Below are 15,742 nucleotides of genomic sequence, written 5' to 3'. Positions count from 1 at the left end.
AGTTCCACAACAACCACTACAACCTCGTCCAGCTCTGCGTTCTATAGAGAACCTCCAGAATTCTTCTGCTGCTCGACAGCTCTTTGATTAAATGTTTTTGTAAATAAAAGTTGTTTGGTTTTGACTTCGTTTTCAGTAATTAATTTCTTCAATTTCAATTTAATTATGAGAATAGATGAGAGGTTCAAGGTAAACCATTGAAAAACAATTAGAACTTAGTTAAGTGCTCCGAACTCGCACACATGTTAAAAAATTTGATTAATTTTTGTACAAAAATTCGGAAAAACACTGGAAAAACTTTACGCAAGTAAAAAGTTACCTAATCGATAATGCATCTTGTACACACTTTTAGCTTTTTGTAGAAAAAATTGAAACACTTTTCGCATTTTGTCGAAAAAAGTAAATTACTTTTCGCATTTTGTCGAAAAAATTGAAACACTTTTCGCATTTTATCGAAAAAAGTAAAAGACTTTTCGCATCTTCTCAAAAAAGTTGAAACAGTTTTCGCATTTTGTCAAAAAGAAATTGAAACACTTTTTACAACTTGTTAAAAAAATTGAAATGATTTTTGCAACTTTTTGAAAATCAAAAGAAATATTACATATTTATTACATTTTTGAAAAATTTTTTGCAAATGTTTTTGACAACGGTGATTTTTGTTTCGGTAATTAATGGTAACTTTGTAAACATATGAGAGAAAATAGATGGAATATCAGAAGTTTTTTATTGAAAAATTGACATGATCACTATTTACAAATCCATAACCATCAATAAAACAGTCAATTATTTTTAACAAATCATGTTCATATTTTGAGTTTTGTACTTTACGAATTCTGTCTAAAAATGCTGAACCAAGAGTTAGCGTAGATGCAAGTTTTTGATTAGAACTTAGATAATGTTTTTTGAACTTTTTGCGAACAAGTCGTTTCCTTGATACGCTTGGTGTTTTTTCTGCTCCTTTCCATCGTAAATTATGCTGCACTCCACAACTAAGCTGATTGAAGACTTCCCCACTTGATGTGACAATACTCGAAAAGAATCTGTGCTTGTACAAAGTGTAAAGACAATCAATTTCTTGATATATGTATTGATATTTGTCTAATCTCTGAAGAATTTGGCTAAAGGAAGTTCCAATTAAAATTATATGAAATTTGCAATTTCCCAAGGAACAGAAAGAATCGTGAGTAGAGACGCAATAATCTTGGGTTACTATGTAATTTTCGTAAAAAACGTTGGAAACAGAAATAAACAATGATTTACAATTATAATCTGAATAAAAGCTGGGAAGAGCTTGACACATAGCAGCTGCCATTGGGAAAAATGAATTTTGCAGAAAATGGTGGAGTTATATAGTAGTTATATATAGTATAGTATTTGGTACTACTTCCATATATGGAAATGGCGATGACTCAAACTGCTTACTTTCATTTTCATTTAAACTCAAAGTCATTTCTCTCATTTCTCCTCATCTGATCAGTTCGTTCTTCAAAATGTACTCGAGAAAAGTTGATAGTTCCAACTATATTGAATTTTCAAAAAATCAAAAAAGAATTGGGAGATTTGTTTGGTTCCAAAAATCCTACAAGGGAAAAATATGCTTGGAACCGTGCTTTCAACTATTAAAAATAAATGATTTGGGACAATTTGAAAAGTCTCAACAAGTCTATCTTAGTGAAAAAGAAGGCGAAGCAATATCCGCAATACGGAATACTATTATTCACGATGCTAAAAAAATCTTGGACTCGTACCTGTATATGAAGCCAAATCTGGCAGAGAATCAACGATGGATCAGGAGCTCGACATCTGTAATCGAGTATATGAAATAGCAATGTACAACATGAGGACGGTGTGTGTCACAATCAAGAGGTACAACGTGAGCAAGCCACCCTACATTCAGATTCGACACTTCACTGCAAAGGAAAATGAAGACTTGAAGCAAGTTGCATATGTCAACTATACTTTGAATGAATTCAAAGAACTGTCGCAAATATTGGGAGACTTCATGTTTGTTGATAATTGTAAACCTCAGTAAAGCTTTGTGATGTTTTGCATGTTTAGTAATTGTGATATTATTAGTTCAAAACTATTTTTTCTCACTAATGTGTATATTTAGAGCTATAATATCTGAGGAAAAGTCAGACAAAACATACAATTTTATCGAAATTGACATAAAACACTAACCAATTATGAAATGATTTTCCAGTATTTATTTATGAAATTACAGATAAATTTATTTAATAACTGTTTTTATCAAAGTTTAGCTAAATTTTGCCTCAATTTAAGAAAATTACAAACAAGAATGTATATTTAGTTGAAAACATTATCATTTTTTTTTTAAAGATTTTTTGAATTTCATTGGTTGTTTTCAATTTTTTTCTGCCTTAGTTTGAGGTTTTTATTGGCTACATGAATTTCCTTGAAACCAATTAGACTCTAAATCATTAAAAAATATTTACGGTGACTGTTATTTCAAAATAATTTAAAAATGATAAAACAATTCCTGTTTTTTAAGTTTCTTCATATATTTCAGTAAGAAAAATGTTTCCATCAAAAGCGTTTTCAATGTCTGAATTGAACATTTATCAAATTTTAAAATTGAACTACTACAAAAAACTACAAGAGTGATGGACAGATGAAGTTGATGGAGATGGTATTAGTTTTAATTAGTATAGAAACACAGAAAGTTCAATAGTTTTGTTAAAAAGATGGAGAGGAGATTACAAAAAAGAAGAGTACTGTCAGATTTATCAACAATGTTTTTATTTTGAAGAGTTAACTCAGATTGGGTGGTCGATCAGTAAAAAACAAAACAATGGAAGAGCCTATGAAACAGAAATTGGAGATAAGGAACATCAATTCGATTATTGTTTTGAATTTGATACAAATACAAAATCCAGATTTGTCAGAATATCTTTTGATCGTTTATCCAAATTTAATAGACTTCCGGTTGTTTATACTACAATATACCAAAAAGAAAACGATAAAAACCTATATTTTGGTAATTTCTTTTTTCACTGGTTAGAAATAGAACCAATCGGAAAAATTTTGATCGAAATTTCAAAATTTGAATTGAATATCGAAAAAACAATATAAAATAGACAAAAAATCTTATTTATCAAACTTCAAATCTTAGTTATGTTGGAAAAATTCAATAAAATTTATTGATTAAGAAGTTTCATAAACATAGTCTGTTTCTGATCTACAAAGTTTTTTAAAATCTGTGATTACTTCATTCTGATTGGTTATTAACACAATTAATGTCTGTGAAAGTATCCTCAAAATCAATAAATTTTGAAGAAATTATTGAAAAATTCATGAGAAAAAGAGCTCAACTTTGATTGGTTGACGTTAAACTTCTTGAAAATTTCATGACTTTTGAAGCTCAATTCTGATAGGTTGACATTGAATTTGTTGAAAATTACATGAATATTGAAGCTCAATTCTGATTGGTTGATATCAGAAAAGATAAAAGTTTCCTTGTAATTAATGCTCGCTTCTGATTGGTTGATACTTTTAAGAACTCCATGGTTAGATTGGATGATTTTTATTTCAGGTAGGCTAAATAGCATATCCATTCTGATTTTCTGTCTCGTTAAAAACAATTGGTTAATAAGTTTGCTGTTTTTATTTAATTTTATTCATTTTTTGAGGCTATTCAACTCACCATATCTAAAAATTTGGTACATTTTAAATCTCCCTTTTAATTTTTCATTACTATTGAGATGCCTTCACCAATAGAAACGAAAGAGTTGCATGTCTTGAATGTGGCAGGGATTACACTCACAAAGATGCATCAAGACATCGTAGAACATGTGGTGTTTTGAAGTGTTCTAATTGTAATTTTTATATTTATAGCAGCGAGGAACTCGCTAATCATTTCAAGAAGAAGCATTCTCAGCGTAATAATAAATTATGTGCTCAGCAGACTCCAAACACACTTCAGGAAAAGGTAAAATTTTTAAGTTTTTTTTTTGAAAAACTTAGAAATTACTATGATTATTACTTTTTACTGAATCTGGAAAGTCTCAGCAATTGTAACATATCTAGTTAGTAATTATACAGTGTTTTCGTTACATTACCTGAACTGTCATTTATTTTTTTATTCAAAGGTTTTGATTGATGTTAAAGACAGCAAAAATCGAGTTCAAATCGTCGTGAAGCTTTCCATGGAACTCGATCCGAAAACTTTTAATCAACAGTAAAAACTCCCTTCGTTGCAAGCTTGCAGAGACTTGTGATAAATTTGTAGTAAAGTGCATAAAATATGCTAATGAGTATTTAAGTATTCGCCTAAAAATTGTAAAACTTGGATATTTGGAATACATCAACTAATTGAAAGGTTTTTTCTAGTTGCTATTTTGAAGTTTTCCTTGTTTAGTGCTTGTAAAAGTGTTCATAGAGCAGAGCTTTTTATGCAGATAATGTGATTTGACTTTTTAAGAATAATGTTTTTCTATTGATTTTTTGATGATTTCAGAAAAGAAATTGATAAATGACGTGGAAAAAATGTATATTTTGCTAAACTTTGAAAGTTTCAAGATAATGATATACATCATTCCAACTAAAAGTTTAGTCTAAAAAAGAAATTCAGATTCAAAACAGCATTATACAGTTATGAGCTTGAGAAAATCCTTTAAAGCTTTTTAGTAAAGGGTTTATGGTATTAATTCAGCTTCGGATTATTGATCGTTTGTTGAAACGATATATTTTTCCATCTAAAATTCAATTTTCAAGTAAAAATTTGCTCAAATTGGATCCATTTGGTGGAAAGTAGATGAAGCAGAAACTGAGAAAATGCTAAAATGAGATAGAAACTCAATTTAATCCTTAAGAGATTTGAGATACTTTTACTAAAATTTAGCTTATAAAGTATATCTTGAGAAAAAATCCGACATTAAAATTCTCAAAGTCTTATATTTACCCGTAATTCATTAGAAAAAATTGTTATCATTTGATATATTTGGTACTTTATTTGAAAAATAAAATGTTTTGAAGATAATTTTTGAAAAGCAAACCCAATTCGACATCTTTTGGAAGAAGATACATAAAGCATAAATCGAAAACTTGCATTCAAGATCTACTTTTCCTTGCTACACAATACTACATAGAATATACAACACTATATACAATACATTACTACATTTTTACTACATAGAGTTTTTTCTTAAAATAAAAAAGGAAAATTACACAATTGTTCCAGTTTGCACCTTGCTTTGCTTTGCTAAATCAATTTTTTGTGACTCGCTCTTTCAGAAGTTTTTATATTGTAGATGTTAGGAACTAGGTTCTCTTGCGTATTTCCGGAGATTTTCAGATTATAACTAATAGAGCTGCTCCTAATTTGTTCTTAGATCGTAAAAATACACCTTTATATTCTCATTGTGTACATATATTTTTGAATGCTTTAACTAGCACCAATTCTTTCTCACTTGGATATTTTTGAAAAAATTTCCGTCAAAAATTAAGAAAAAAAGCGAGTTAATAACTTTTTTGCAAGAAAAGTGATAGTTAATGATTCCAAAATGTGTATTTTTGCTTAAATAGTTTACCATAGCAACTGAACAGGGGAACCTCGAAGATTGTAACATTTTTTATTGTAATTATCATACGGTATCAGTTCTAATTTCATCTCTGCTAGCAAATGGTTCGTTCAATTGATACTATTTTCCTCCTAAATTCTCCAGTTTTGACCAAATTTTCTTGTAAAATGTGTTCAATAGCGAAAACATGTTTTAAACAGAAAGCAAGAATAACGTTAAAACATGGAAAAACTCTACGGAAAATCTTGAAAGTTATGTTGCAGAAGCAACAGAGATAATCATCAGTTATGAAGAAGTGTTTGTTGAATTTGAGCAAATATCGAATAAATTTTTCAGAAACATTTATCCCTTTTTAAACAATTTTAGCAATAAACTGTTCATTTTTTATCAATAATCAGAAATTTCTACTTTTTAACATGAAAAATTTGCCACAAGTTGTAATTTTTGTACAAATTTGGGTAATTCAATGAGAAAAAAATGAGGAGGAGTTGAATCATGGAGTTTGATAGTTTGAAATTTCATAGGATATTGCCCTTAATGTTCATTTGAATTGAGATTACTAAAAATAATCCCTGATTTGGACAAAAAATACAGTTAAAAAACAAAATAAAAGGTTCGAAATGGAAAATTTTATTTAAATTTGATTAATTTTTATTTTACCTTCTCGAAAATTACGACTAATTTCACTGTTTTCCTGAAGTTTCAATATTGATTCTGCTATTATGAACCTTGTTTTCAGTGTTTAGAGCATTGTATAACCAAATATTTAGCTCAAATTAAGGTAAACTTCATCGTATTTCAATATTTTGAGAAAAAAATGTTGAAAAAGTCATTTTTTTATTCAAAATTTTGTATCATTGTCTCAACATAATGCCAATTAACATATAGTCTTAGCTTATTTTTAAAATCTATAAGTAAAAGTATGTTCAAAATTAGATCAAAAGCAACAACACATTAGCCAAAATTATGAGATTTCTGCAATTTTTTCCAAATACTTGAAAATTTGCAATTTTTTCCAAATACTTGAAACTTTTGCAATTTTGTCTCAAAAAATTTGAATTTTTCCAAGTTTCTGCAGGTTTCAGCCTTGTTTCAATTAGATAGAAAGTAAGATTATTGTTTCATTTAGATAGAAAGTAGGATTATCTAATAAATTTGGTCAAATAATAGCTAATCTTATCGTGTTTTGAATTTTTTCGAAAAAATTTTTTTGATAAAAATTCCAAGTTTTCGCACAAAAACTCTTACCATTGACTTACCATGCACCAAAAAACTAAAGACATAACCTTTCTTCTACAATATACACGTAATTAACAATTAATTGTTCCCAATTAGGTAACGCGCGCCGAGATTTTTGCGAAAAAATTACACAAAAACCAAAAAATTTGTAACATTTTTTATTGTAATTATCTTAGCTTATTTTGCTTTGCTCAATTATGATTATTAGTTTTTACTGAATCTGAAAAGTCTCAGCAATTGTAACAAATCTAGTCAGTAATTATACAGTGTTTTCATTAAATTACCTGAACTGTCATTTATTTTTTTATTCAAAGGTTTTGATTGATGTTAAAGACAGCAAAAATCGAGTTCAAATCGTAGTGAAGCTTTCCATGGAACTCGATCCGAAAACTTTTAATCAACAGTAAAAACTCCCTTGGTTGCAAGCTTGCGGAGACTTTGTTGTGATAACTTTGTAGTAAAGTGCATAACATATGCTAATGAGAATTTAAGTATTCACCTAAATTTTGTAAAACTTGGATATTTGAAAAACATCAACTAATTGAAAGCTTTTTGTAGTTGCTATTTTAAAGTTTTCCTTGTTTAGTGCTTGTACAAGTGTTCATAGAGCAGAGCTTTTTAAGCAGATTGACTTATTAAGAATCATGTTTTTCTATTGAATTTTTAATGATTTCAGAAAAAAAATTGATTAATGACCTGGAAAAAATGTATATTTTGCTAAACTTTGAAAGTTTCAAGACAATGATAAACTTCAATCCAACTAAAAATTTAGTCTAAAATAGATATTCAGATTTAAAACAGCATTATACATTTATGAGGTTGAGAAAATCCTTTAAAGCTTTTTAGTAAAGGACTTATGGTATTAATTCAGCTTCGGATTATTGATCGTTCGTTGAAACGTTACATTTTTCCATCTAAAATTCAATTTTCAAGGAAAAATTTGCTCAAATTGGATCCATTTGGTGGAAAGTAGATGAAGCAGAAACTGAGAAAATGCTAAAATGAGATAGAAACTCAATTTAATCCTTAAGAGATTTGAGATACTTTTACTAAAATTTAGCTTATAAAGTATATCTTGAGAAAAAATCCGACATTAAAATTCTCGTATATAAAAAGTCTTATATTTACCCGTAATTCATTAGAAAAAATTGTTATCATTTGATATATTTGGTACTTTATTTGAAAAATAAAATGTTTTGAAGATAATTTTTGAAAAGCAAACCCAATTCGACATCTTTTGGAAGAAGATACATAAAGCATAAATCGAAAACTTGCATTCAAGATCTACTTTTCCTTGCTACACAATACTACATAGAATATACAACACTATATACAATACATTACTACATTTTTACTACATAGAGTTTTTTCTTAAAATAAAAAAGGAAAATTACACAATTGTTCCAGTTTGCACCTTGCTTTGCTTTGCTAAATCAATTTTTTGTGACTCGCTCTTTCAGAAGTTTTTATATTGTAGATGTTAGGAACTAGGTTCTCTTGCGTATTTCCGGAGATTTTCAGATTATAACTAATAGAGCTGCTCCTAATTTGTTCTTAGATCGTAAAAATACACCTTTATATTCTCATTGTGTACATATATTTTTGAATGCTTTAACTAGCACCAATTCTTTCTCACTTGGACATTTTTGAAAAAATTTCCGTCAAAAATTAAGAAAAAAAGCGAGTTAATAACTTTTTTGCAAGAAAAGTGATAGTTAATGATTCCAAAATGTGTATTTTTGCTTAAATAGTTTACCATAGCAACTGAACAGGGGAACCTCGAAGATTGTAACATTTTTTATTGTAATTATCATACGGTATCAGTTCTAATTTCATCTCTGCTAGCAAATGGTTCGTTCAATTGATACTATTTTCCTCCTAAATTCTCCAGTTTTGACCAAATTTTCTTGTAAAATGTGTTCAATAGCGAAAACATGTTTTAAACAGAAAGCAAGAATAACGTTAAAACATGGAAAAACTCTACGGAAAATCTTGAAAGTTATGTTGCAGAAGCAACAGAGATAATCATCAGTTATGAAGAAGTGTTTGTTGAATTTGAGCAAATATCGAATAAATTTTTCAGAAACATTTATCCCTTTTTAAACAATTTTAGCAATAAACTGTTCATTTTTTATCAATAATCAGAAATTTCTACTTTTTAACATGAAAAATTTGCCACAAGTTGTAATTTTTGTACAAATTTGGGTAATTCAATGAGAAAAAAATGAGGAGGAGTTGAATCATGGAGTTTGATAGTTTGAAATTTCATAGGATATTGCCCTTAATGTTCATTTGAATTGAGATTACTAAAAATAATCCCTGATTTGGACAAAAAATACAGTTAAAAACCAAAATAAAAGGTTCGAAATGGAAAATTTTATTTAAATTTGATTAATTTTTATTTTACCTTCTCGAAAATTACGACTAATTTCACTGTTTTCCTGAAGTTTCAATATTGATTCTGCTATTATGAACCTTGTTTTCAGTGTTTAGAGCATTGTATAACCAAATATTTAGCTCAAATTAAGGTAAACTTCATCGTATTTCAATATTTTGAGAAAAAAATGTTGAAAAAGTCATTTTTTTATTCAAAATTTTGTATCATTGTCTCAACATAATGCCAATTAACATATAGTCTTAGCTTATTTTTAAAATCTATAAGTAAAAGTATGTTCAAAATTAGATCAAAAGCAACAACACAATAGCCAAAATTATGAGATTTCTGCAATTTTTTCCAAATACTTGAAAATTTGCAATTTTTTCCAAATACTTGAAACTTTTGCAATTTTGTCTCAAAAAATTTGAATTTTTCCAAGTTTCTGCAGGTTTCAGCCTTGTTTCAATTAGATAGAAAGTAAGATTATTGTTTCATTTAGATAGAAAGTAGGATTATCTAATAAATTTGGTCAAATAATAGCTAATCTTATCGTGTTTTGAATTTTTTCGAAAAAATTTTTTTGATAAAAATTCCAAGTTTTCGCACAAAAACTCTTACCATTGACTTACCATGCACCAAAAAACTAAAGACATAACCTTTCTTCTACAATATACACGTAATTAACAACTAATTGTTCCCAATTAGGTAACGCGCGCCGAGATTTTTGCGAAAAAATTACACAAAAACCAAAAAATTTTCGTTTTTCTTTCTCTTAGCATCACACTGAAACCTTACCATTGGTATTCCCTATCTTAATACATTGTAGACTCTATACCCAATCTTAATACATAGCTGGCGGACCGGATGCTCTATTCCCTATCCTAATACATGGGGGTCCGCCTCCTCCCCCCCACTTAACCTCCAACATCTACTACTAATATGGATCCTAACGATACCCGATTGACCAACCAGAACACACATGTGTGTCCTTCTCTGGTTGTTCTGAAGCGCTGGTTGTCTCCTTGGCTTTTCTAGCACCTCTCACCAGCACCACTTTCCCATTTGGCTGGTCACCTGTTCCAGAAAAGTCTCCCAGTGGTCCGTCGATTGACCAAAACAGAACACCCCTGTGTGCCTCCTCTGTTCGGTCCCGTCTGTGCTGGATGTCTCTTTGTCGTGTCCAGCACTTGTCGGTTTCTCTTCCTGTGAACCACTTTCCTACTCGGCTGGTCAACTTTTCTAGTCAAGTCTCCTAGTGGTCCAGCTAAGTGGCAAGCTATCTGAAAACCCTTAACAACGCCCCACACTCGGGCACCTTATTAAATTGCCGAATTGATCGAAACGATCGGTCCTATAAAAACAGCATGGGAAAACTATTTAATTAAAATAAAGGTTTGATCCAACTAATCCGGCATCAAAGTCACTGTCCTTTTTCGTTTATCGTTTTGTTTCTTTTTCTATTCTTTTTCGGTTTTTGTTTCGCTTCTTGTCTTTTTTCTCGTTTTTTGTCCCCCTAGTTACGCCCCCCCCCTCACACGGTTAGCTAGGCCTCGTTCGGAGAGCTTACCAGGAAGTTTTCTCGAGTTTTCTTAAAAAGCTATCACGGTACGACCGGAAGGCTTACACGTTCCCGCCGAACCGTACCACAGGTACTCTAGAATGGGTATGTAGACCGGAGCTGTGTCAAGTGGGTTCGACTCAGTAGTCTTGATGTCGTAAAAAAAATCAGGAGCGCCATAAAAACACTACGTAACAGTCGCCTACTTAAGTCACATATGAGATTAAAGAAAAATAGGCCCTACAACCATTGACTCAAGAGTCAGGGACACTATCTCTTGTGTTTTTCTACCTCGAACGGTCGGAGCCAATTAGGTTCACTTGCGACATGAGACTAAAACACTCGTCAGAGCTTAAAGGCCACTACCAAAATATCCCCCCACTCTAGAAAATAAAAACGTCCCCATACTTAGTTCTCTAAATACCCAAAATACGCGAACGCCGTTAAAAACAGGGTCCGTACAGTTACTTTTTATTGTGGAACTTTACTTCCACTTTACTGTGGTTACTTTTTTATATACGACAGTGGAACTTTGATCCATTTCAGATGGATCAACCTAAAACTCTCCCTACCTCAACATAAGAAGTATAAAACACACTCAAGAAAACTAAATTGGGTACTCACATACCAGCACACTCGAGAATTGGAGCAACTAAATTAATCAACAACTCTAGCATTAAAGGTAATTAAGTTTTAACTCAAGAGGTTTGTAATTAACGAACTCCAGCAAAGGAAATGAGTTTTAACTTGAGAAAAAAGTTTTTGGGGCTGGACCATTGGGAGACTTCGGTTGTCCACCTTTCTACCGAAGGTTCGCTCTGGTCTGCTTCTAATTAATATCTTCTTCTTTCGGAATCGTTCAGTGTCCTATTTCAGGGTAAGACAGCTCTTCTCTAGTGTTATTTTTATGTCTGGAAATTGCGAATTGCTTTTTCAACCACTTTCCCGCGATTGTAGTTCGATTGTTCTGATCTCTTTTTTCTGAGATTTTCAGTTGTCGCGAGAAAGTTGAGCTTGACATATTCAATTCGAATTTTTGAAAAATTTCATTTCACCCCAAAACCACGTTGTTCGTATTGCTCAAGGTCAAGCCTCCAAATATGACCGACTGGCACAGACTAGCGGACGTCAAGTATTTTTTTTATTCGTGTCTTTTACCGTCTCAGCCTAGCTAGTTGAATTTTAGTATGTTTAAGGGTCAACAAGTTACAACAATTAGGCTAGCAGCCGAACTACTCTTATTTTCCTTTGCACTATGTGCAAATGTTACCTTCATAGCTGTTTCTAGCTGAACAAAGTTAAACTGTAGTATATTACCATATCTCGCAAGTGTTGTGACCTTTCGTATTCCAGATATTAAAAACGAGCGCGCGAATTTAGAGAATAAGTAGGATTTTTTTTCAACCAAAGTTGCAGATCGAAAAAAAGTGCTCATTTTCGTTTTGCTGCTCTAGCATAGAAAGTTTAATAGCATCTGCTAATAGCTTATTGATGGCTAGTTCTAGTCTTTAGCTGAATGGAACTTGCCAGCCGAGTTTTTCAAAGTCTGTCAGTTTTTTCATGAGAAGCACATTTTATTGCAAAGTTTTATGCAACGGTTAGGCTTTAAAGCATTTGGCTGTTGATCAATGGCATCGTTACGAATTCGTTAGCGTGTTTTGCAGTTTCGTGGCTTAATTCGTAAATTAAAGATATTTGAGTTGGAAATGAGGTGTTGTTTATGAGATTAAATTTAAAAAACAAACTTGAATCGGTCTCAATTTTTTTTCTAATCAGCCCATCCTCTTCTTTTCCGATAGCTATTGAAAGAAAAAAAACGTGTGTTGTTATCTATAATAATCAGTCTTCAATATCACAAATAGTGGAAAAAAGCAGAAAAGGTAGATTGGAATTTTTATTGGAAACTGAAATGGGTGGTCTGAAAAAAAATGCAGACCAATGCTGACCAAAAATCGCCTGAAAGTTTGTTTTCCGTACAATACCACAATCGAGTGACAAAGAGCATCTCTGAAATTATCTAAATCAGAATTAAAAGTCTTCTGGTTCCGTTTATTTTTTTTTCTGAGAAATTATATGGAAACGATAGTGCCCCTTTTAATGCTTTAATCTGGCTCTCTGGAATGCAAACGTTTATGCATTGCTGTGCATACATGTTACCATTGCTCAAATCAAGAAAAGACGAAATTTGAACAAACACATTCATATTCTACGCTATCAGAATTGCGTTATTTTGTCAAATTTAGCAATTGTCAGGCTTCTTAGATTTTTGGCTCGCGTTTCATTGCATTAGAAATTTGAAAACGTGTTTGAGTACATATACAAATTTTATACATAAAATAAAATTACATTTTGGTCTTTACAAAAGGAAACGCATTCAAAGATACGATCTTAGCATATAGTTGAATTCTTCATCTCGAAAGCAATGTTGCATGTTTTATGACTGGCTTAACTTAACACGTGCCTGATAAGTTTGTAAAATGGTATTATAGCAAGTTTGGTAAGCGACGTTATCTGAAAAAAAAAAACGCCACGCAAAATCAAATCTGGAAAGCAACGTTGCATCTATTATGACTGGCTTAACTTAACACGTGCCTGATAAGTTTGTAAGATGGTATTATAGCAAGTTTGGTAAGCGACGTTATCTGAAAAAAAAAACGCCACGCAAAATCAAAGAACAAACGTTAAAACGAGTGAGCAGACATAGTTTACAACATTACACTTGCATCTTGAAATGTCTTTACCTGTTTCCAATAAAAAAGTTCCAGCGACAAGGATTGTGGACAAAGATCTTGATCAGCTCGCAACAGCGGTTTCGAATGTACTTGAGAACCTGGAACGGATCAGGTGAGCGGATCATGTTTCTGATATTTGAGCAGTTACGAATAATTATTAAAATTTTTTATTGTAAATAAATAAAATCAAAAAAAAAGGTAGGCAGTCTGTTTTTTGTAGGACTAAGTTCCAATTAACTCTCAATTTATTTCTTAGAAAATTGAGACTAGAATTGTAAAAGGTTTCATGGTTTGTGTGATGGTACGAGAATGGAAAGAAAAACGGTATTTTTTTTAGGTTTTTCCCGTGGAAATGTTTTTTTTTGTCTAAAATTTTGGCGAGCATTATCCAGGTGGTACGTGTAGGTTGAAGGATGAAGGTATCCTGTTCTCGTTTTTTTTAATTCATGGTAAGTCAATGTTAAGAATTTTTGGGTAAAAATTGAGATTTTTATCAAAGATATTGAATTTTTTTTCTGAAAACTTTCAAAACACGTTAATATTTGGTATAAATTAACCTAAAAATTTTTTATTAGATGATCTTACTCTTTGAAACAATGCTCTAATTTTCTGAAACTTTGCTAAAAACTTAACGAAACGCAGCTGAATTTTCTGATTACTCGAGAAAATTGTCAAAAATGATGAATGTTTTTTTGTCCAACAATCTAATTTGCTCTACATTTTCATCTGTTCTAGTCCTCAATGATTCTTGTTATATTTCAAAAAACTATTTTTACAGCAGAGCCTTGTAGTAGGTTTAGTTTGGTAATTTATATAAGTATACAACTTGAACTCACTTTCTTGGTTCCTGCTTAATCTTCGCTTCTCCAACAAAATGTGTTTGCACAAAATTTAACACTGAAAAGACAATTTATTGGAAAAATTGTATCAATTAACTAATCATTCTCGTCTCCGAATTAAATTTAGGGAAAATCTGTATAAAAACTCAAAATTTTCCACAATTTCAGTTAGCTCATATGACAATAGAAACAAAAATCTGATAACCTAAAATCAAGAACGTTTAAAAAAGATCACGAAGAATTATTATTATTTTCCTTATTTTTTTCTCTCTGAACTTTATATTTTTGGTTTTTGTTTGACCTACTTTCTTCAAATTTGAGCGTTATCGAGTCCAAATTGAATAAAATTTTGCCCAAATTTCGAAATTTAGATGGAGAATTGTATTGTTTCAAGGAACGTTCACTAATCCAAAGCAAATTTAGCGTCAAAATTGCTTTTTTTCTAAGAAAATTAAGAAACAGATAAGTGTATAATCTTCTTTGTTCCCTTATATATTTTGAGGTGCCTTTTAGTTCTTAGTTAAAAAACTTTTTTTATTGAAAGTTCTAGCATAAAAGATCCCAATTTTTCTTTTTTTTGTCAAATAATTGAAAAATTTCTGAACTCATTGGAAAATTAACTGCCTAAGAACGCGGTACACCAGGAACACAATCGAAGACAACAATTTAAGAAAGTTATAAAATGATAGCTGAGCAATGCAATTTAATACTTTTACTGTACTTCCAAATCAGAAACCATGTAAGCAAACCACCATAGCTCACAGCCTAGAATAAAAATTTTGGGATCGATTTCTATTTTGAGGTTCACGATAATTTGGACTCGATTGCTACTGGTCTCATCATCACTCAGAACCTTTAAACAAAAGCAACATCATCAAAATTTTATTGACTTCTAGATTTTTTGTGACTCAGCGAAAACTTTTAAGGTAACTTTTCCTATGTTTGATTTTGCATGTTTTTAATTCTTTCTTTTCGTGAAGTGTGTTTGATGATTGCTGACTGTGTTTTCAATCAGAAAATGATTTTGACAAGAAAAATGCTGCTACTTATCTAAATACTTGGTTCCTTGCTGCTATATGTAAGAAAATTACAATTCGGACTTTTCAAAACTTCATAGGTTTTACGATATATTGAGACATTTTTACGTGTTTAGTTTCTACCACACTCAAGACATGCAACTCTTTCGTTTCTATTTCAAGTCTCAAAAAGTAAAGAAAAAAATTGAAATCAAATGGGAGATTTTAAAAGTCCCAAAAATTTTAGTAGGAGACTTGAGTGGCCCCAAAGTATAAATAAAAGTAAATAAAAACGTTAATTTTTTGACCAATTGTTTGTGAAAGAATGTGAAAGAAAATCAGAGTGGGTTTCATTCTATTTGGTGTGTCTGAAATAAAAATCAACCAATCGGAGTGCAATCGTCAAATTTTCAGAAATTTTGATTTTACTTATCACAACAC

The 15,742-nt window shown here is 30.8% G+C and overlaps 1 protein-coding gene across 1 annotated transcript in view; it reads left to right on the top strand.

Annotated features, from left to right (window-relative positions):
* The first annotated feature begins 13,317 nt into the window (after nucleotides 1-13,317).
* LOC134854976 (uncharacterized) overlaps nucleotides 13,318-15,742 on the top strand; it is a 47,124-nt gene continuing 44,699 nt past the window's right edge. Inside the window, exon 1 of the mRNA XM_063871356.1 lies at nucleotides 13,318-13,558. Within this exon, the coding sequence (XP_063727426.1) occupies nucleotides 13,446-13,558 (113 nt within the window). The 5' untranslated portion in view covers nucleotides 13,318-13,445. The remainder of the gene's footprint in view (nucleotides 13,559-15,742) is intronic.

Source organism: Symsagittifera roscoffensis, chromosome 10 (genome assembly GCF_963678635.1).
Source record: "Symsagittifera roscoffensis chromosome 10, txSymRosc1.1, whole genome shotgun sequence".
NCBI lineage: Eukaryota > Metazoa > Xenacoelomorpha > Acoela > Convolutidae > Symsagittifera > Symsagittifera roscoffensis.
The sequence above is the reverse complement of the archived record's forward strand: the minus strand, read 5'-3'. Positions and strand labels throughout refer to the sequence as shown.